General features: G+C 39.6%; 1 protein-coding gene across 1 annotated transcript in view; it reads right to left on the bottom strand.

The window, feature by feature from the left end:
* Positions 1–11,911: 11,911 nt before the first annotated feature.
* The window catches only part of ANKRD11 (ankyrin repeat domain containing 11), a 160,725-nt gene continuing 148,839 nt past the window's right edge, over positions 11,912–23,797 (bottom strand). The window contains exons 9-13 of the mRNA XM_063437640.1: positions 16,626–23,572; positions 15,422–15,520; positions 14,813–14,956; positions 13,456–13,548; positions 11,912–12,672 (exon numbers count right to left, since the gene is read on the bottom strand). Coding sequence (XP_063293710.1) covers positions 12,487–12,672; positions 13,456–13,548; positions 14,813–14,956; positions 15,422–15,520; positions 16,626–23,572 — 7,469 coding nt within the window. The 3' untranslated portion in view covers positions 11,912–12,486. The remainder of the gene's footprint in view (positions 12,673–13,455; positions 13,549–14,812; positions 14,957–15,421; positions 15,521–16,625; positions 23,573–23,797) is intronic.

Here is a 23,797-nt window from a genome sequence, read left to right as displayed (position 1 = left end):
CTGGTTTAATGGTAGCCGCAACTGGCCTTTTATGACAGTCTCCATGCAAGGGGCACTCCCCTCTGGACATGAGAGTAAACCACAGTAGAAGAAATAAATACACAATCACATTGGCTCCCAGGTCTAGGATACTCCCATACAAAATGAGATAATCCCTCCTCTCTGCCCGGGGAGATAATGGGATCAGGAACTGTACTAATCTAATCCAATTATCTCCAAGCACAGAAAACAAAAAAAAAAAAATTTTTACAAACCCCCACAAAAGTTACATCCCCTGATCTGGGTGACCAACATATCCAAAAATCACCCAGATCAGCTCTGTTTTTTTAAAGAGTTAATTCTGGCATGTTTAATCTGTTCTATCCATGTCTATTTTATTCAATTGAGGGGAAAAGAAGGAGAGGTGTTTCTCCGATTTATTTTCCTGTTTTTTTTTTTTTAATCCCTTTTGTTGGAGTTCTTTGATTCGGTAGCCTTTTTAGTTGCCATTTCAGTGTTTCAGAAATTATATAAAAAAAAAACAAAAAGAAAAAAAGCAGCTGAAAATAACTAAATTTTTTTAAGTCCTTCCTTCTCTTTCCTACTTCTTCCTTTGCTGGAGGTAGTGGCTTAATCAATACAAAAACAAGACAAAAAACACTAATAAAATTTTCTTCCTCCTATTGACTTCTCTGATCGCAATCTGTACCAGACACCTCTATCATTTCGTGTAGTGGTTAGGTTGAGTCTTAACCCCTTAAGGACGGCGGACGTGCTATGCCATCCTTAAGGACCTGGCTCTAAACGCCGGGGGCGGTGTAGCACGTCCCCGCCGTCTTATGTACTTACCCGGTCGCCGGCTCTCATGGTGTGGGGACTTACCTGGGAGCCCAAGGAGTCCCCGTCCTTCCTCTTCAGCCCCCTGGGCCATGTGATCGCGAGAACCAAAAAATTTAAAATATTATATACATACACACATGTACATGGGGAAGTACTGTTTTACTCAGAAGACTTCGCTGAACACAAATATTAGTGTTTCAAAACAGTAAAATGTATTGCAACGATGATATAGTCAGTGAAAGTGAAATTTTTTGCATTTTTCATTTAGACGATATAATTGTTGTGATACGTTTTACTGTTTTGAAACACTAATATTTGTGTTCAGCGAACACTCCCGAGTATAACAGTACCCCTCATGTACAGGTTTTATGGTGTTTTCAAAAGTTACAGAGTCAAATAAAAGGCTTGTTTCAGTCTTTTCACATTGAAATTCGCAAGATTGGTTACGTTGCCTTTGAGACCATATGGTAGCCCAGGGATGAGAATTACCCCCATGGTTAAATAGGCCAGACAACACCTTCCACAACTACAGGCTGAGACACACACACACACACACACACACAATATATATATATATATATATTTATCAATATTTTGATATCAAATATATATTTTGATTATATATTATTAAAATACAGTGTAAGTAGTGTGTGTATATATATATATATATATATTCTCTAAGTATATATTTTATTTTACACGGTTTTAAAACTTTATTAAACATTTTTTCAGGCAGCAGGGGGACCTGTCATTCCAGGTACTCCCCCTGATGGCACTACCATGAACGGCTATCCTGTGCATGTGATCGTGAGGTCCTTGCAAGGACCTCGCGATCACATGGCCCAGGAGGGCCAGATCGGCAGCAGGGGGACTCCCTGGGATGTCAGGTGAGTCGCGCCCTCCCCCTTCCCATCGCGATCGCCGACAAGCAGGTAAGTGGGAAAGACGGCGTGGACATGCTATGCCGCCCGCGTTTAGAGCTGGGTCCCCAAGGACAGCATAGCACGCCCACCGTCCTAAAGGGGTTAAAGTTGGACAAATACAGTTACATTTTATTTGATACATTGTGGGTATTCAGATGATTCAGTGATTTTACAGTATAATCCAGGCATAGGCAACCGTCGGCACTCCAGATGTTTTGGACTACACCTCCCATGATACTTTGCCAGCATTATGGATGTAAGAGCATTATGGGGGATGTAGTCCACAACATCTAAAGTGCCGAAGGTTGCCTTTCCCTGGTATAATCAGTTGAAAAAAGTGCTTGCAAAGACTCTTATAACTTATCTGTAAGAATCATAGATTTGTGGCATCCAAGATTTTTAAAGGAAGGATACACTGGAACCATGGGACAGATATAGCAATTAAGTAAGTAGACTTATCTGAGGTATCTTGTGTTTTCTCAGATCTTTGCTCGCCTCGATGGCGTCCAAGATGGCACCACGCTTCCTCCCTTAATTGATTGGCTGGCTACATACAATCAATTAGCGAGAGCCATGTACAAATGCACAGTCTTGCGTTCGAAAGATCAGGAGCGCTGTGTCTACTTGTATCTCCCCACTCACTTGTGTCTCCGCTAGAATGCAGGGTTTAGGGTTTCCGGTTGAGTAAAATAATGAGCCTGCTCTCCTCCTTGTCCTCCGCTCTTAGCACTGCGAGCGTAGCCACATGCGACGTGCTACGTCACTGCTCCTCCCCCCTGTAGCTCCCAGGTGTCTTTTATATATGTAAAGAGCTGAGATTATCAGCACTCCCTTAAAGGGAGTGCTGCTAATCTCAACTTGTTACCTGTATAAAAGACAACTGGGAGCCAGAAATCTTGCTGATTGATAGGGGATCAAATACTTTCACTCATTGACATGCAAATCAATTTATAACTTTTTTTTACATGCGTTTTTCTGGATTTGTTTTTTGTTATCCTGTCTCTCACTGTTAAAATACACCTACCAGTAAAAAAAAAAAAAAAAAAAAAAAAAAATATATGCAGACTTATTTCTTTGTCAGTGGGCAAATGCTCAAAATCAGAGGGGGATCAAATACCTTTTTCCCCTCACTGTAGTGTTAAAAACACCATCTCGCACCCCTGCCCCTCAAATATAGTAAAATCTTATTTTTACTCCAATCTGCTGGTGCTGCCCCTGATCTGCCTGCTTGGCTGACATCAGAAGTGGTTCTCTCAGCCAATCACAATGCTTTCCCATAGAATTGGCTCAAATTGTTAAGGCAGATCAGGGGCAAAGCCAGCACGAGCCAAAACAGAGCCCTGTCCAACCAGCATCTCCTCATATAGAGAGGAACTGAGTCAATGCACCTCTATGAAGAAAGTTCACTCTCCATGCAGAGAGAGGAGACACTGTATGGCAGTCGCAATGTGCAGCACTGACCCAGGAAGCACCTCTATCAGCCATCTGAGCACTGGCCACTGGAGGTATCGCTAGGCTGTAATGTAAACACTGCATTTTCTCTGAAAAGTGTGTTTACTGCAAAAAGCTTGAAGGGAATGAGTATAACCACCAGAACAAATACAATAACCTGTAGTTTTGGTGGCTATAGTGCCCTTTTAAGAAGCTATTTTTATCATTTGAGGCTTGTCACATGTTTACTTCCATCTACTGTGCTTGCAGACAACGCTGACAGTTTTAACACTTTAACAGGCAACTCAAAGCACAGCGTCAACGTCGATCTGTTATAGAAATCATGAGAACCTCAACGCAAGTATTTCAGCTTAAAGTCACATTCTTACCCCAGGCTGTTTTTGCAGCAATGTTTGCACATTCCCTGAGCTCAAGAAATCAATTCATTAACCAAGACTCATTTAACTTGCTTTGCAAAGTTTATAATCATCTCCAGGCTATAAAGCCTACAGGAGCCCAACAGGTATGAACAAATGGGCGAAAACCTGCATATGCGCACAAAGTCCTTCATGGTCTCTTTTTAGGGTTTAACACACAAAAGTGTTTAATCACAAAAGTGAGTTGCTGTGTGTGCCATGAGTTTCAAATTTTAGGCCGAAATAAGAGTTGGAAAAACAGCTGTACTTTTGACAGGTCAGATCATTTTGCCCTCGGTTATTTTATCATTCTTTATTTTCAAGAGGCTTTGAATTAACACAATTAGCATGAGCGGCAGGCATATGGTAAAGGCATACGAGTTACGTATACACAACGAGTAAATCAACAATTGAAAAACATTTATTGCATTAGTGATTAAAAGCATAAATTTTCTCATTTTAATCCAAGCAATTGACATTTGTTTAAGGACAACGGGAAGGAGTTCGCTCGGGCATGAGCCGTGGTAAAGTTATCTAGCTGTTCACGGTTCCTATGACTTGTTCCCAAGGGTAACTCAGGCATATATGGGAGGGCGCAGTCTAAGGGTACAGTGTCAGATATGAAATATGCTGGCATCAGGCTAAGGAGGTGGGTGCATATCCTGCTAGATGTGAGCTGGTGTGCTCAAGATAATGGATAGATTAGGGCAGTGTTTCCCAACCCAGTCCTCAAGGCACACCTACCAGTCCAGGATTTAAGGATTACTCAGTTTTGTCTAAGGTGTTTTTTCTTTTTTTAAAACACCTTAGACAAAACTGGGTAATCCTTAAATCCTGGACTGGTAGGTGTGCCTTGAGGACTGGGTTGGGAAACACTGGATATGGGGAATATGCATCCATGCCGAGAACCCCTGACCAAAGGGAGCCGCATGGGGGGGGGAGGGGTGATACACTATGTGATGTGAACTAGTTGGGTGCCAGCCTAATTAGCCCTCACGTTTGCAGGTCTCGTGCCTATGAGGAATTGCCAACAGTAAACAAAACACAAAATACATAACTGAACAAACTATTAACACAAACTAAATCAGAGCTCATCTTGGGGGGTGTCTCACGTGAAAGTTCCCCATGCAGTCATGGTATCGCAGGCTGTGAGCGTGTAGCCCTTGGGACAAAGGTTGTTATTGAAGCGGGGTCCCAGGAAACCGCTGGTGGCCCTTGCATTTTTTTTAACCCTATTAGATTAAAATTTCCCAGTATAATTTTACAAAATGTACTACTCATCCCATCTATATGAAATAATTATGCTGACCCCAGGACATACTGGAAAATGAGAGCATTCTCAATGTATCCTTCCTGGTAAAATATTTTATAAATAATCAATCTTAAATTCCTTTATGGCTACAATACTCCCACCTAGTGGTAATCCACTGCAATTAACAGTATGATTTCATAGTGAAACACTGCTATCTAGTGGCAAGGTCTTACATTTTACATTTAAAGGGACACTAGTGTCACCAAATCAACTTTAGCTTAATGAAAGTTTTGGTGTATAGATCATGCCCCTGTAGTCTCCATGCTCAATTGTCTGCCATTTAGGAGCTAAATCACTTTAACTCTAGTCACACCTCCCTGCATGTGACTTGCACAGCCTTCCATAAACACTTCCTGTAAAGAGACATCTAATGTTTATCCTTCCTTTATTGCAAGTTCTGTTTAATTTACATTTTCTTATCCTCCGCTATGTTAATGGCTTGCTAGACCCTGCAAGAGCCTCCTGTATGTGATTAAAGTTCAATTGACAGAGAAAGAGATAAAATTGTTTACGGTAAATTACACCTGATTGAAAGTGAAACCAATTTTGTTTCCATGCAGGCTGTCTCATTTAGAGTCAGGGAAGGTGTGGCAAGTGCTTTATAAACAGAAACAAAGTGATTTAACTCCTAAATGATGGTGGATTGAGCAGTGAAACCGTAGAGGCATGATCTACACACCAAAACTGCTTCATTAAGCCAAAGTTGTTTAGGGGACTATAGTGTTCATTTAAGGTACAGTATATCAATACATTCTAAAGAAGCAATAGTGCCATCTATAGGCAATATGTTCACACTTTAGATTACTCCTCATAATGCTACAGAAACAATAGTGCCACCCAGTGGCAATGTTTATTATTGGCAGGATTGTATTACTGTACGGTTACCCATACAAAGCAAAACTACTGTCATGCAGAAAGGAATTTCATAGTCTGCAGAAAAGGATACATTTATTGGCAAAACAGAGACTTCAGCAATTATTTAAAACCATTGTGTTTATTCAGGCCTGAAGTGCCTATGACCAGTTTAGTAAGCTTAAGAGCTCCTGTACCTGTTCTGACTGTAGTTTTCAGTGTAACACTAAAGTGAGATGTTGCTGGATGACAGTTTTAGGTTAATTGTAGTGCACCAAGTTAACATTGGACAGTTGTTTATTGGGTTATATTTGTGTTAATGGAATTTCAGTAGCTCCCAAGTAGGTTCAGGTATTTGTGGGGGTGGGGGGGGGGGGGGGGGGGGGGATTAAACTACAGGAATATAAATATGGTAAATGTAGAATGATTTAATACGGTGGTACATGAGATATCCAACATTGCAAAACCAATAACTAGAATATCAATTAAAAAAAATCACTGATTCTTATCTGTGCTGATCACCAGGAGCAGCAAATAAAGAGGAGGTGCCTTTGTGGGTTAGGGCTTATATTCCCTCCATACGGTTTTATCACTGGTTAATGTTCTGTACACTTGTGCGGCTATTGGGAGATCAGTAAAGAAAGATGAGCAAACATTCAGCAAAGATGGCATACTCTGCATAATCTACAATTACGGGCCATCGTTTCACTTCTTACATGTAATAAGAGATGGAAATCAGCTGTATACAGTGGATTATCAATTTTCCTGCTGTCTATTTTTAATCTTGTGCAGCAACAGTGCTAAATGCATGTAAAATAATTCATCAGTAGCATACAGGCTGGTACCATCTGGACCAATGGTGATACAACTTCCTGAAACTCATAGCATATTGGGCTTACCTGCAGTGCTCTGTAGGGGTTCACTTTTTCCATCGACTGGACATACAGACTCAAGGCACCATAACTATTTCAAATCACTAAAGTGGTCATGGAGCTTGAGTAACCCTTTAATCCAATTTCTCATTTTTCTTTTATTCTAGAGACAGGTTGCTAGTCTGTAAATTTACTTGGCTTTTGAAATATCATGTTTAGCTTACTATATTCAATATAGATATTGATCAAACATGTAAGACAGCTGATTTATCACTTTCAGCAGGATAATTAACCTTTAACCCCAGTTTAGTGTGTGCCTCTTCTCCCCTATTTCCCCATTAATTGTTATAGAAACCATTTTACCTGGGTACTACAGAGTTCAGTTGAAAGTGGGCCAAGTTTGTGCATTCATTTTCTAAATCTGAATCTTTCAGCTTCCTCCAAAATAGAAAAGAATCCTAATTGGGAAGAATTGTGGAATTTCTGGGACAGCTATTTAAAGGACCACTATAGGCACCCAGACCACTTCAGCTCAATGAAGTGGTCTGGATGCCAGGTCCCTCTAGTTTTAAACCTGCAGCTAAAAACATAGCAGTGTTTACACTGCAGGGTTAATCCAGCCTCTAGTGGCTGTTTCACTGACAGCCACTAGAGGCCACTTCCGCGATTCTCACTGTGAAAAATCACAGTGAGAAGACGCTGACGTCCATAGGAAAGCATTGAGCAATGCTTTCCTATGGGCATTTTTAATGTGCGCACGGCTTTGGCCGCACATGCGCATTTGGCTCCACTTGGGAACCAAAGTCGGAGGGGGAGGAGAGGTCACCAGCGCGGAGGGAGCCCGGTGCTAGATAAAGGTAAGTGGCTGAAGGAGTTTTAACCCCTTCAGCCCAGCGGGAAGGGGCCATGACCGTGGGGAGACCTAAGGACTACATAGTGCCAGGAAAACAAGCGTTTTCCTGGCACTATAGTGGTCCTTTAATGGCTGCAACCAGTAACATAAAACCAGAGTGTATTTGTACTATACAGAGCTTATTTTAGTCTGCAAAAAGTAAATTTAATAAAGCGGCTCTGTCATCAGATAAATATGTCCATCCATTATATTCCATTCTTAAAATATACGTTTTAGTTAATGTAAATTCATTTTCAAACTAACCATGGGCGTAGAGCATCATGATAAGTTGAAAGTAATAGGTCATTCTGATTGGCTGCTGCAATCCCATGTTCTATGAAGCAGTTTATCTGTAACATTCAAAATGGCCACCACACAGACAGATCACATGATAATTCCACCTTAAACGTCCTAGAGCTTGAGTGAAAGAAAAGTTTGCGTTACTTTAATCAAGTTTTGAATTAGCAGTGTATGTAGCATGCAAAATGTCTAGCTTTGTGATAAAGCTGCACTTTAAGGGTTAATAAAAATATAGATGTTTAATTATAAAAACATTACAAATTTCAAATTACTTTTTTTTTTTAAATTGACAGTTTGAAAAACACTATAAAGCTTTAAGCAGGCACTCATAAGAAATTACTAGAACTGCATATACATAAATATTTTTTTAAATAGTGACCCTTTTACCGGGTGCTCTAAAAACCACTAAGAATTCTCCAGTCAACAAAATATAATTATCAAAGAACAAGTCAACCACTCCAATAAAACCCAGCACTTTTTTTTTGTTTTGTTTCATTTATTTACGAACATTATCTCTCAGGGGAACAACAGAAGTTGAGGGGCTTTTCTGTACATGCAAATTGTAGAAAATAACATTTTGTATTTGTCTTTAACGGTGTCATATTCTGCAGGTTGTTGTGTAAAGCTGAATGACTGAATTGCGAGGGCAGAGCAGTGGCAGTACCAGCACTGCCAAACAATATTTACATAAACTAAAACGTGGGGGGAAAAAAAATGAAAATAAAAAAATGAAAATAAAAAAATTACATTACCAACAACGCAAACTGGCTGCTGTATTTAACTCCACACAATGTACAGAAGTGAACTGTTACAAAGGAGGTGTGGACTGACCCGCTAGCTCAATATTTACACATATATACAATGTCTCATAAGTATTACAGGAGGGAAATATACAATCTGCGAGACAAGTCTATATACCACAGGAGTAAAAAGATAAATAGTCATTTTTGCAACATTCTTTCTTCTAACTGGAGAGTCTCCATGTATTTTTTTCCAAATAGGAAAGGCAGTTTTGGAAGAAAAAAAAAAAAGGAAAAGGCATACAAAACCCAAAAACTATAGTTAAATAAAAAGAGCATGCTCTCTGGACAGGACTGGAATTATTTCTGTAAATAATAATAATAATAAAATCTTGTAGACTTAAAATTTCTGCCCGTCTATACACACACACACACACACCATGGATGGACTAAACTTTATTTCAAGGCTAATCAACATTTCAACTGACTTTTTCACTTAGTGAATTGTAGCCAAATTGCAATATATTGAGCCAAAGAGCAGAAGTAGAGAAATTGCAGCTATTTGGCATGAATGTTGCCATTTGGGAGTCAATTCAAAATTTGGTGAATAAACAAGCTCCCTCCAGGCCGGCCAAGAGATACATATCAATTCTACTAAATAAACTTTTTAAAATAAAAAAAAAAAAATAAACTCCCGAGTGAGTGAAATATTTTGAGTGCAAATTATGTTAAAATACAATTTGCTTTAGACAAAGGAAAACAAACATACTTGACTCTTACCAAATACCATTTGAAGACTGACTATTCCCTGTAACTATAGGTAAGGCTGGAAATGGCTGGAGAGAACTGTGAATATGATAACTCTGAGGCAGCCATTTCCCAAGGAAATTGGAATCCGTCTCATCAGAATAGTCTCAGGCCAATTTTTGCTCTAAAAAAAAGACAGACCGAATATTGCTAGGGAACATGTAGAAATCTATACGAAGGGAAATTCTCCTTAAGGTCTACATTTAGAGTCAAACCAGGTAAATTTAATTGCCAGAGATGGCTGCAAACCTAAACCAGGTATCTACAGGTAGTGCTATGTGTTATGCTGGCCTACGGCTGACTCTCAGATCAATAAGGCAGATTTAGCAACACCGTGAGATGGATTCATTGCAGAGTGCCTGGTGCCATTTGCAGTCTCCGAGTAATGGCAAAGATACCAATATGCCTGCATGTTCAATGTAACAGGTGATTTATGGGTCATATTTGGGAAGCGATAACAGTATACACATAGTATGTTACACGCTGTCACAGGACATCTACCTGTAAAATGGATAGTTCTGGATTCTCGTTAGTTTGAGGACTATGCCACAATCTATTTTTCTCCAATATCTGTATGTCTCTAGTGCAGATTCTAAATTAACGGCCAGTGTCTAGAGTAACCCCACAAATCTATAGTGATAAGAGGAGGACAAGGCTAATTATAGTTTATAGACGTCACAATAAAAACACCAAAATTATACAACCTCCGCTATGGCCTACTGAAGATTAAACGAGAGGCACAGATTGGAAAATGACACAATAATAACCCTTTGTATGACTACATATTGCTGATCTCCATGTGTCAGTCATAAGTCTTCCTCACAGATCTTCCTGAAAAGCATTTTTCACGGCTCTAGCCCATATGTGGGTCACCAAAAGCTGAGCCAAGCTCTTAAATAAGTAAAAACTAGTCTCATGATATGCTCTTGAATAACAAGGAAAAGGTTGCGAGGGTTGTCTGAGGTCAAATGCACAAACAGGAGACAGACCACAGACAATGTTCACAATTTCATTTAGCAGCTAAATATGAATAAGGAAGCTCCGTCAATCAAAACATTTCATCTAAATGCACAAAGTAAATGGAAATGTTCGGGATTTTTAGTTCTGGTTAGATGTGGAGTGTTGATTATATCAAAAGTGCCGAATACAATAAGAAAACCCTTACCCAACACCTGTATAATCTAACCTGCACAGTTGGGTAATGATTCACACAAACTTTCTAAGCCACCTACCTGCGGTAAATGACAAGAAAGGGGTTATTCACTTAAGTGTTAGTTTACAGAGTTACAAAAAGGACCATGAGAATATCTGGTCATCTTGACTTGCATGTTACATCTCTAACAGTTTAGTGAATCCAATCCCAAAATGCTCTGAGGGTACAGGAAACCATGTAATGCCGGCACTGAATACAGATAATTACATAACAGGTCTGTTTCACATCTTTTTATGAGCTAATTATTAGGAATATGAAGCTTAAGTTCTCGATGCTTGGTTTAAAAAAAATATTATGGAATTTGGAGTAATTTGGGTTTAAGATCCTAAAGATCTCTGCAGCTCTATATCCTAAATAACACAAAATAAGTTGTGTGTTAAGTTGCAGGGGTCAATGTTTAGGATAAACTGACTTGTGACCTAGCAATTTGCTTTCAAATCTCTCCTACTTGTTAATTCTCTTGAAATGACATGAGAAGGAGTACAAAGACTACATTAAAAAGGAGGGAAAACAAGTGTTTTGAGACTTTATGAACAGTTACTAAAGAATGACATGTCTGTGTTTTTAAATTCATTGCAATGGCTTGCTGCGTTATTGCAGAGGTCCTACCAATGAAATAATCTGTTATAATGGTAGAATGGTATGGGGAAGGACACGTGTGAACACTCGAGGAGACCTTTTAACAAAATATTGAAAATAACTGAAATTTGTGTGGCCCATCTATTCCCAGAATCCTTCACTGCAAGGATGGGGGGCTGCCTAGCGTGGACTATATATATCTATATATATGTATATATATTACAAAGTTGTTTTTTTAAATTTATTTATTTACACAAAACTGAAAGTGATGTTACAGTACATAAGTTATTTACAACTGTGCAGTAATGTGTTTGCAAAATAATTTATCTAGAAGGCAGCAAAAGTACATTGGGTAATGTGTATAAAAAACTGTACATCATTTACCAGATATTTTTTTTTTGACTTTTTTTTTTTTTTTTTTTTTTTACATATGAGTATTGGCTCTGTAGTGTTTCAAGTTGTATTCTCTGAAAAGAGAAACTAAATGCCCAAGATTAAGAGGGAAAAAAACAAAAAAAAGCTGACAAAGGTTGGCTTGGTTCTCCTTTTGAATTCAACTTTGTAGCTCTCTGCCCCTACACAATGGCGGAGGGAGCATCCTGAACTAGTAAATATCACATGCAGGATCTGCCTGAAGCGTACAGATGGAGCTGGGTCAAAACTAACTGGATATAGGCCATAGCTGCTTTGCAGGAGAGCACTGAGGCCTGGTGATTTAGAGGCTGACCCTGAGGTAGTCAGCGGCTGAAGGCGAATTTTTCTTTTTTTAAATCTCGTGTTCCTTTGGGCAACGAGATTGTAACTAAAGGACAAGAAAAAAAAAAAAAGCAAAATGGAAAGAGGTCCTTTAGTTGCAGATACCTGGATTGGAAGCAAAAAAACAAAACAAAAACAAAACGGGGTAGGAAATATACCTTCTACCTGCTTTCCCTGTCCCCACCCCCCCTCTCCCAAATAAAATTCTTTTCTGCATTGTCTTTTACAAGCACCCGACCATTGATGCCTGTTCCATGTTCAGTCACATGTGTATACAGGTACACGTGCACACCATGTTCCTTGATCCCTTGCTCTCGTTCTCCATTACTACCTGTGCGTGATCTCCTCTGTTCTGCTTCTGGGAGAGGGGTTGTGGATTAATAATCTGTGAAGAAAGTGCAATTCCGTAATGGTTTCCATTCTTGTGAATCAAAATGCTTCCTCCTCCTCAAGCAGCGGACTCATCAGCAAGTGATTAAGATGCTTTGTGAAGTCTAAGTTCTCCTCAGCCAAAGGGGCCGGCCCTTGCCAGTTTTTGAGTTAAACAGAAATACAGACCCACATGTCCGCATTGTCATGCTGGCAAGAGCACAAAGTCATCGTTAACGTCCACCATTGGCACATAGAACGAGGGAACCTCATTAACGCACAGGGACTTATGGCTGCTTGGGTCCAGCTCCTGCATCTTTAACTGCCATTCCATCCTTTGCACTGCATTCAAGGCTGCTGCTTCATGCTGCTGTCTCATTAATACACATGTCTACGAAAGAACACACAGAATATAACAAACATTCACCAGGACCACCTTCCCCTAGAGTGCCCCATGTGCAAACACTCCACTCTCGTTTGTTTATCAGCTGGTCTGAATCCCACCCCCATCTTATTACCCCATCACAGATCCCTTGTTTCTCCACAAAACAAGCGGCAGCGTAGCTCTCATACTTCATACTGGCTGGTTAGAGCAGTGGAAAGATTACAGCTTTAGGATTAAGAAACCCAGGTTTGAATCCTTACCCGTAAATGTCACCGTAGGAACCTAACAATATATATGCCTGTCCCAAATCATCAGATTGTAATCTTGTTTGAGCAGCAATGTCTAAACTTGTATTATCCCCTTTCTATTATAGTAACGCGATGCAATATGTGTTAGCGCAGGCCTATGATTCTTTGAATAAAGCAGACTGCCATACCCATGTTTTTTGTTATAATTAAATAGATAGCCAGGGAATCATGCCTGATAGCTAGGGGATCATGGGGGTTGTAGTTCAAAACATCTGGGGGGTCATAGGTTGTGCAGGCCTGTGTGAGTGTTATTTAAATGCTAATTCCTTATCAAGTGGCCTGTCTCCTCTCTTCCTTGCCATTGTATGTGCAGTATCTGCCTAATTCCTCCACCAACAGTGGAGTAAGTCTCTCACCCACAAACAAGCATTTCCCTTTCTCACTTTAACTGGTTTAAAAATAAACTTTTTCCAGAGTCTTTTTGGCTATTGGTTCTTGGGAGCTATGCAATACTGCCAGAGAATTTTTATTTTGTACTCACCTTCATTCTGTCGTACTTATCATCCACATCTTGCAGCCAAGACAGGAATTGACGAGCATTGAAGCGATCTCTGACAGATTTATTTTCATCTCCCTGTGGCATATAAGAAAATGGAAAGAAAAAAAAAAAAGTATTAAAAAGAAAATACATGTAACTAGAAAGTAGAGCACTAGCCTAATATTTGCAGTGACAACAGTGATCGTGTCAAATATGAACATAGGGGCTTTGCCCAGTTTACTGAACAAAAGCACATTAAATCCCAGGCATCATATGACCACAAATAAAATTAACAAAGTCTATAATACATAGCAATGACCTTTAAGGCAGACTAACTTGAGGGGGAATTTACAGGGAGAGGGAAAAAAAATAAATCAATTGCCACAAAGTGTGTGGAGAACAGCAACTGGTTGTGTCAAAAAGTTGAATGTTTTCAACAAAGTTAATAGAAGACAAAGACTTCACACATCCCACAGCCATCATGAAAAAGTTTTTCTACCCTTTGCTACCCCATGCACTGTTCCTACTCATTATCAGGTTACTGTTCCTCTAACTCAAGTCTAGGTTATGGGGAGACAGATTTTTAGAAAGTGGTGTAAAAAGTTCTAAAAGAGGGTCAATCACTATGGAAATCAACAGACATTACACTGGTGACAGCTCCCTTTTACCTTTCTAACACCACTTGTTAGAACAGAGCACTGATAAATCCCTCCCCCCAATGATTCTTGGTTATGGGCAATACAAAAAAAAAAACCACACAATTAGAAAAACAAACAATCTTTAGTTTTACATTTAAAGAACTGGTACATAATTTGTTCATGGATTTTCAATAAAGAACAAGATTTGGCTCAGCATTAATGACTGTTTGCTGCTGCACTCAAACAGAGCAGAGCCAGAATACATATGGGAAAGTGTGTAGCAAAGAATGCAATGTATCTTTTTAATTAAATAGACACTATAGGCAACCATGCCGCTTCATCTCATTGAAGTTGTCTGGGTGCAATGACCCTATTCCCTTAACCCTTCTAGAGAAACTGCAATGTTTATATGACTGCTTCTAGAAGCGCTTTCAGTAGTTTCACTGGGGGTGGTCTCCATGAAAGAATGCTTTGCATCAGGATGTCAATGCTTTCGAATAGGGAAGGCCTTATGCACAAGTGGCGCTCATGCGCATTAAGCCCTCCCATCCACGGTTGGCATCTGATGAAAGCTCGACCCAGCAGAGGGTCAGACACTGAAAGCAGGAAAGTGTAAAATAAAAATGATATATATTCACTCAGTCACAAGGATGTCCCAACCGGTTTCTGGAAAACACATATCTAGTAAACAGAAAATGGTGTGTTGCAATTTTTAATCTGACCTGATTTTCCAGAGGCATGTTATACACCTCTGAGTCGAGCAGCATTGTGCAGGCGCTGAAAGGCACAGCCTGATTTGCGATGGTCCTGGCGGCTCTGCAGTGAACGCGCAGATTCTCCTGTTCACAAGACACTATCAGCTTCTCCTGGGAGACACAGCAAACAATTTCAGTTATCCAAGACATGAAACTTTGTGGCTAAGTGAATAACCAACAGGCTGGAAAACATTTCTTAAAATGTTTTTTATTGTGTGTACACTTCTCTACGCAGTTGCACCCTATTACCATAGTAATATAGCGTTCTAAACCATGAGAGGCTGCGCTATACCAAAATTACCGAGAAACTAATTAAGGTTTACATTCGCACAAACATCCAGTGCACACAATTCTGGATCAGGAAAACATTTTGCACTAGAGAAAATTTAAAGGAACATTGGTAACAATCACCACAGGAATGTCCTGCACTGGGTGCCAGTGATGTATGCAGCCACTATCTCGAATAAGGATAGATCTTTCATTGTAGTCACACAGATAAAACCATCTCTCTCACTTAGAATATTTAGTACACAGGTCAGTCTGATGACCTTATCATCTAAAATGGGAAACACGTACTCGTTCTATGCTGTGCTGCAGGCGAAGCTTCCCCCTCACAGCTTCCTGTTGCCGAAACAGCTCCTTGAGCGGCTCAGACAATGACGGAGGTGGAGCAATCTAGAGGAAACATACATGAACAACTATAATTATATCAGAAGAGTTAATACAGTATTGACAGCAAGGATCACACACACAAAAAAAAAAAAGTTTTAAAAATAGTGAAGGTAAAATATTTTAAGGCATCTTCAATTAAAGTTAAAGACTAAAGATATTTTATTGGTTAATTTTATAAAGTTTCTATTGTGTAAATCAAAAGTTTATTTTCCCCAAACTGCAAGCCCAAAGGCTTGAACTCACTTTTTTGTTTTATTTTTATTTTATATTCTTGCCATTATTCACTACTCTGTGACATAAGGATGTGTTTTCATTAAGTTAAACTCCAGCTTTTTACCCTCCTTACAAACTACCAAACTGCTGCCAAGTATTGAGGGGTCTGATTGCGTGGACGGGTCTGATTGTGTATATACGTGTGTTTAGTAGATAGCTCCAAGTTGGTATCCTTAAATACGGCAATCCCACAAAAGGATAACAAATAAAGGAGTTGGCTACTAAACACATTTAAGAATGGGCTTTTGAAGTTTTTGTATACAAATTAATATTACATATTTTATCTGCAACCCAAAACAATTCATCTGCGCTCAATGCCACCCAGTAAAGTTAAAGGATTGGACACCTATGTGCTAGAGCCTGCAGGAACCTTGTGTGCCATTTAAACTGATTAACAGAGAAGGACAAAAAAAAAAAAACACAATTTGATGTAAGATGGCCATTGTTCAGCATAAACAGGAATTTCTTTAACTTATTATTCATATGTATTAACCTACAGTGTTCCTCTAAAAGAAGAAGGGTTTATTTAAAGTTTAGTCAGCAACAAAAGCATTTGGAACAAGTGGATCTTGTTTATTTACTTTCCATCAGTTTCAGCGTGGATAAGTATTCATTGGAATGTGCCAAGAAGCTGAAACGGCGTAGTGGGTGTTTAGAGTGTAAAATGTGCATAGAGGGCACCGATGGTGGTGGGGTGGGCTTACCAAGTAGTGAAATGAGAATTTTTAAAGTTTGCTTTGCTGCCTTGATCAAAAACCTCAAAAGAACAGAAACCCACCCCAAAAAATAAAACAAAATAAAAACAACTTTGTGTACAATCAGAATGAGAACTCACCACTGGAATGTGAAGCTTGCTGAGAGGTTTCCCGTCCAGTAGATAGGAGCCTGTATAAGTCACATATTCAGCATAACACTGAGGAGCTTGTGGTGTTATATAGCACAAGATTTTCCTCTTTTCCTCAATCTTTTTTCTAATCTGCAAATACTCAAAATACGGGTTTGACCTGTCACTGTGATATGGCTCAATATCGTCCAACTTTATAGCATCTACTATGGCAGCCAAAGTCTGCTGAATCATCTCTCGGGTCTGTTGGCTTGTGTTAATGATTATCTGCTGCTGAAGTTGGTTGGGTTTTTGCAGCTTTCTCTTGCGTGGATGCTGAGTTTGAGAGTCTTCGTCCTCTATAACTTTACCTTTTCCACGGGTGGATACAGTGGTGACTGCAGCAGGCTCCTTCTCCGCAGGAGAAGAATTTTGTTTATTTTGATTGGCAAGCATCTGAGCACGGTTCCTCGTCATACGTTGAGGTATCTCTTCTACTTTGGGTGGTTTGGGGATCTCAACTGTTACTTTTGGAGTTTGCTCTGGTGGTTCCACTGCAGGGGTGACTGGTGTAAACTCTGTTTTTACAGCAGAATCACAATCAACATTTTCCAATTTCACATCATCTGATGCCACTTTCTCTTCTTCAGGTGTCTCTAAAGAAGCTTGAGAAGAAGTGTCTGGAGCGATAAAACTAGTCTGAACCTTTTCTGTCTCCAAGTGCTCATGAGTATCAAGTGTTTGAAAAGGAGGTTGAAAGCTTAGAGATTCAAATTCTTGCTCACCATGGTTTTTAAATCCAGTTTCAACAGCATCTGCCGCACTCTCTGTATGGTCTTTCTGTTGTAGTACTTGTGACTCTTGCCCAACACAGTCCGGGTCTTCAGAAATCTCAGACGGATGCAGATTTGTATCAAGAGAAGGCACCTCATTCATGTCAACATCAGGGGGAGCTGCTGGACTTACTGCCACAATGTTACTCTCACCAACATCACCTTCTGTGTCCTCCTTAACTGGAAGTGGAAGGTCTGGTAGAGAAAATGGTCCAAGATCTAAATCTTCCACAGCTGTCGAAAAAGGGTCAGACCAGGACTCTGGTTCTTCTTGATTCTGTGGATCAATGTCTGGTTCTATGTAATTGGTTTTTACAGTACTTAAAGAATCTGTTAAAGGTTCTGGGTTTATCAACTGAGGTTCAGGAAACAGAGCTGATTGGGCATCCGGAAGAGGTTTACAGTTATTGAAAAAAGAAGCCAGTGGCGTAGGAGACATATATGGACCTTGCTCATCTGGTTGTGGCATATTTTCTGCTTCTTCCTCTTCATCTACTTCATCTTTGAGTTCCTCAGGAGCCGGTTCAGAGGTGGGAAATGAAATAGGAGAATCTGCATAAGGCAAATCAGAAGAAATAAAAGGAACAGAAGCAGTACTAACTTTATCGGATGGACAAAAATGCTTAGGTGATTCTGTGAATCTCTGAGGAGATTTTAAGAGCTCTGTTCCAATTGACCAGCTGCTGGGATGTTCTGATGTGTTACCCACTAGACTTGGAGGTAAAATATGTTCAGAGTTCCTTGCTGGAGGACTTGGCCATTCCAGATTCTGCTCTGAAATACTGGAACCAAAGGTATTTTCTTCAACAGGTGGAAGAAAACCAGATTCAGTAGAGGGTGGCATATAGACAGGTTCTGGAGGTAGGAAAGTAGATTCTGTATGAGAAGCATGAAAACCTGCATCCTGTGGCAAATAAACAGTCTCTGTGGGAGGAAAACCTGATTCAGAGCGGAGAACAAAGTTTGATTCTGGTTGTAAAAAGGCAGACTCTGATGGAATATATTCTGGTTCCGGTGTGAGAAACTCTGCCTGCTGAGGCATAAAACTGTTCTCTTGTGGTAAATATGCAGTTTCTTGGGGCATGAAGTCGTGTTCAGCTGGAAAGCTGTTTTCATTTGGCATAAAGTTATTCTCAGGTGGCAAAAAACTTGCCTCCTGTGGCATAAAAGATTCAGGTGGTGAAAAACTGTCGTGCTCTTGGGGTAGAATAGATTCTGTTGCTTGCTGAGCCTCTGCACAATCACATGGTATGTCAATGTCTGGAGGAACAGCACTATCTGCAGAAGGCTCCAGCAAGTCATCCCTTTCAGATGGTGAGGATTTCGCTTGTACACCCGAGTAGACACGATCAGGGGAAAGTGTAATACTAGCAATATCTGCAGATTCACAATTGTCCTCAACTCGCGGAGATGTAGTTCTATAGTCTGGGGAGTAGCAGCAGACTGGTGACAAACATGGGAACTTTTCTGCAGAGACCAGAGGTAGCTTGACCTTGTCTTCGATCTGAAGATGTACTGGGGATGTGACATTAGAAGAAGCTGGAACACTCTGCTGTCTGAAGAACTTCATTTCACCTACAGGAAATTCTTCCTCTGGAGTTCTCCTTATATCAACAGAGATTGAACGACTTCGGTTTGTGGAGGAAGCCAATCTTGTTGGAGTTTGGCTTGGATTTTCAGCAATCATAACAGAAACATTAGAATACCTGTCAAAGAATGTGGGTGAACATGCATTCATTGAAATAGCTGATGCTGGCAAAGATTGTTGCGTATCCGAACAGTCAAACATCAAATCTGGGTAGTCTTCAGTGCTGCATGAAGGTGTTCTTGGGGTCTGCATCACTTCTTCATAGCTTGGACAAAAGATCACAGATGTGGGAGTGGGAACACCTGTTGGTCTATTTTGGTCTGGTCTAGGTGATGCAGGGGGCACGTCCTTAATCTGCGGACCATTCAGCCATTCTTTAGACTCATTCCCTCCAACATTTTGGATTTTATTTTCAGATTGTGGTGTGTTCAAAGTTGCCAACTCTTTGGACTTCTCCTTCTGGGTGGGTTCTGTAACAAGTGGCTTCTTATTCAAGTCTAAACTTCGTTTGCGCAAATCATCAGATGTTTTCATCTTTTCTTTCATCTTTGGGTCCCCAGATCTGTGTCGCATCTTTTCCATTTGTTTCATCCTTTCTTTGTGACGTTTGTGCCTCTCTTCATTTTCAAGGTCTTTCTGGCTCAGCATTCTTTCAAAACTAGTCATCATCAGGTCTCCGTCACCCAATAACTTCTCTCTTGGTTTGGTGTCTTTCTTGGTCTCCTTAACTAGGCTTACTCTGTCACTTCCAACTTTTGTAGAGTCTGGCTTGTCTTTATCCAGATTTTCCTTTACTCTGTCTTTTAACTTGTTTTCTCCAAATTTCACCAGCTCCTCTTTTGATTTGTCTTTTAATATAATCACCTGTGGAGAATCCTTGTCTCTATTCACTGATTTTTGATCCTCCCTATGATGCTTAAAGAATGCTTCCAATTGTTTGTCTCTGTGTTTTTCATCCTTGCTTTTATCACGGTGTTTATCTTTCTTTTTCTTTTCCTTCACTGCAGAATTACAGCTATAGAGTTTGTCCCTCTCTGATTTCTTAGTAGGTTCTTTTTCAGGTTCATGCTTGTCTTTCTCGGTGGGAAACATGTAATCTGTATTTCGGTCCCCTTCTTCAACAGTCTCAGTTTTAACAGTGAACGACACAAAAGTATCCCCGTCAGAAGTAGGGATGTCTTTATCATATGGCACAGACTCCCTTCGATTGTAGGAATCCTTTGTTTCATCCAACTTTTCAGACTTTTTCTCAGATTTATCCTTTCGTACCTTGTCTTTCTCATGACTTTTTTTTGATGAAGAGGACGAGGAATGCCTGTTTCTTTCTCGGTCTTTCAGTTTTTCAGCCAAGCATGGAATTGGTACAGAATCTTTACATTTTTCTTCCAAACCCTCTGCATTGGTCATTATTACAGCATCAAACATGCCTCCAGGTGTTGGCTCATGAACCCGCTCAGTAAAACTGTCTGAGGAGATTTCACTAATTTTATCATTGGAATCATCTCTATAGTCATTCAGAGCCTCCTCCTCCAATTTCTCCAGCAGACTTTTTTCGGATTCGCCCTTTGAGGACTTACGTTCTTTAAAATTATCCTTATCGGATTTCTCTTTGTGTTTGATTTTTGCTTTTTCTTCGCTGGGATATTTTTTCTCTGTTTTTTCTGGCTGACCTCTTTGTTTACTTTTTTTGTCTTGATTAGAATCCAAAGAGACCCTATCCTTGCGGTATTTTTCCACAGAATCCTTATCTTTCTTTTCTTTGTGCTTTTCGGCAATATTCTTGTCTTTCTTCTCCTTTCCAGAATCAGACGGGACTTTATCTTTTTTTCTCTCTTTAGTGTCCCGGTCTTTGTTTTTGTCCCCAGAATGTTGCTTATCACTGGAATACTTTCTGTGTTTTTCAGATTGGGAAGGTTCTCTCTCCTGGACTATTTCTCTCTCGTGATAACTGTCCCCTCTGTGCAATTCAGTTGCATACCCATCTGCGATTTTGTACCCTGGCATGTAACGCTCATCATCGTCTTCACTCTCATCTGTGAATATGTCCGCAATGTTATACCAGTTCTTTCCTCTTGCTTTCTTTTCCTCCCTCTTATCAATAAAATCTACAGTGGCAATTTTCTCTTTTTTGTCTGTTTTTTGGTCAGAAGAACTTTTACGGTCTTTATGTGACTCTTTATATTTTTCCCTGGAATCTTTCTTGTCTCTGGAACTTTTATCTGCCTCTCTCTCTTTTTGGCTTTTTTCGGTTATCTTTTCAGCTCTCTCAGAGTCTTTTGATTTATCTCTGTGTTTTTCAGTCTTTGGCTTTTCCTTTTTCTCAGAGGTATCCCTCTTTTCTTTCTCCTTTCCAGAATGATGCCTCTCCCTCGTCTCAGAGTTCTTAGTATTGCACTCTTGTTCAGGTTTGTCTTTAAATAAAGCCTCGTTGTTGTGGTCCATCATATCCTCTTTGACCTGTTCCTCTTGCTTTATTTTACTGTCTCTCCGCTCTTTGTTTCCTATAGACTCCCTTCGTATAGAGTCGTTATCTTTCTCTTTACCTTTTCTTACACAATCAGAGTCTTTTCGTTTCTTTTCTTTCTCTGTGTACGAGGGAATACCTTTGTGCTTGTCTGTTTGGTCTTTCTTTTTGTCAGAGATTTTGTCTGAGGAGTCCCGATCTTTTCTTTTTACAATTAATTCTTTATCATTTTGTTTTTCACCATAGTCTCTCTTCTCTTTGCTTTTGAAATCTTTTTCTTTAGTTTCCTCTTTTAAAATTTGCTTTGTGATGACTTCATTTTTACTCTCCCCATAGTTCACAGGAGAAGACACAGGGGACTCCCAGCAATCATACCCAAGAGAGAAATATGGTGAATCTGGAGACATTTGAGACATCCATATATTTTTACCATCATCAGAAATACTGTAATTTGTCTCATCATTATCAAAGTAACTGTTCTTATTATTCACCTCTTCAAAAATAGGTTCTTCTTTGTGAGATTTTTCTTTTTTGACTTTCTCCTTCTCTTCTTTGTAGCTTTTGTCTTTGTCATTTCTGGAAATTTTCTCTTCTTTGAGGTCGTTTCTCTTTTCTGATTTGGACAACTTGTCTTTAGATTTCTTCTTTTTTTCTTCTTTATGGATTTTGGATTTTTCTTCTTTGGGAGATTTATCTTTTGTTGTTTTTTCTCTTTCTGTTTTGGCAGGTCGATCCCGTTCTTCTTTTAATCTTTTGGTGGAATCTTTCACATCTTTTGCTTTTTTAGCTGATTTTTCCTCTTTGAATACCTTCCCACCATCCTCTCTAAAAGACCAATCCTTTTCATCAGACTTGTTCTTTAATTTGTCCTCTTTCCTGGGATGTTCATGGTCATGTTTTAAAACCTTTAATTTCTCAGGGACATCGGCCTCCAAAATTAATGGCTTCTCTAATTTTTGTTTGGAGTCTTCATACTCAAAAGAAAAACTCTTTAATATCTTAATATCTTGCCCAGATTGACATTGTCCTTTGTCCTTATTTTTATGTTTATGTTTAGTTTTGTGTTTTTTCACTACTTTGCCCTCTCTGTCTAGTTTAGGGATAGCTCCTTCACCATGTAAGTGAAAGGAGGAGTTTTTCTCATATACATTATTGTGGACACTGCTTTTCTTTTTGTGCTCCGGTTTCTTTTTTACCTGTTTAACAGACTCCAAACTAGAACCCTCAGACGTATAGTCAGACTCACTAGTTAATCGTGTCCTTGTAGAATCAGACAAGGAACTAACATCTGACCAGGTTGGAGAAGAAACAGTTTTCCAATTATCTGTCCTCCAATGCTTTGAGTGCTGGTCAGGGATGTTGGCATTGTGCTTTTGCGATGCTAAACTCCCTTGAGAAGAAGCAGAAGATGCAGACAAAGAGCTAAATAAGGAAGTTTCCTGTAAGACAAAGGCACAGTCCTTGACACCATTTGAGCTTTCTAAAGAAAGTCTATCATTTTCAATGTCACTATCCAAGTTTCCACTTTCTGACTCAGAAGAACAGAAAATTTCATTTTTCTTCCCAAAACGTACTTCTTTATTTTTTGTATCTTTCTTTCGCTTCTTTTTTACTTTACTTTTTTCTTTATGTTTGGCTACGGGTTGCTCCCTGGTTTTATTGCTCGGTAGGACAGTGTGAGCAGACAGTCTAAGTTTATCACTAGCTCCTACGGAGACGGAATGGTTCTCCTCGTCAGACGTATCGGACAGGATGCGGCGGGCAGCTTTCTTTGGTGCAGATGCATTTTTAGAATAGGTTTTCACTTCCATTTTAGGTATAGCAATAAGAGTGTTCACTTTAGTCTCCTTTCGAAAGTCCTTTTTTAACAGATGTTTATCATCAACTGGGGGCACACGATCTTCCTCATCGTCTTCATCAAACTCGTACTCATCTTTCACAGGAGTAGTGGCTTTGGGTGGGTCCTGGTTCTTGCTCTTATGCTTGGAGCCCTTTTCAAATTCAGAGTCTGTGTTATTGCCATCCACTGAACTAGAAGGTGCGAAAGATGGCGCATCTTCTTCTTCTGAGCTTTCTGTTAAGACAAATGAAGCATATCAACACAAATGGATTAACTCTACCCTAAAGCAACGTTTTTAGTTTTCAGACTGGCAGGTAAATCATGCATACAAAAATAAAGTGTATTCTTTATCAAACATTGCCTACTCCTTGTTATGTATTTTAAAAAAAACAACAACAACAAAATATTGGTATTTAACAGAAAGCAAGACAGAGAGTACGTTAGACTTTGACTCATGTT

Source organism: Pelobates fuscus, chromosome 12 (assembly GCF_036172605.1).
Source record: "Pelobates fuscus isolate aPelFus1 chromosome 12, aPelFus1.pri, whole genome shotgun sequence".
Classification (NCBI taxonomy): domain Eukaryota; kingdom Metazoa; phylum Chordata; class Amphibia; order Anura; family Pelobatidae; genus Pelobates; species Pelobates fuscus.
Note: the sequence above shows the minus strand (reverse complement) of the source record. Positions and strands in the feature narration are given on the sequence as shown.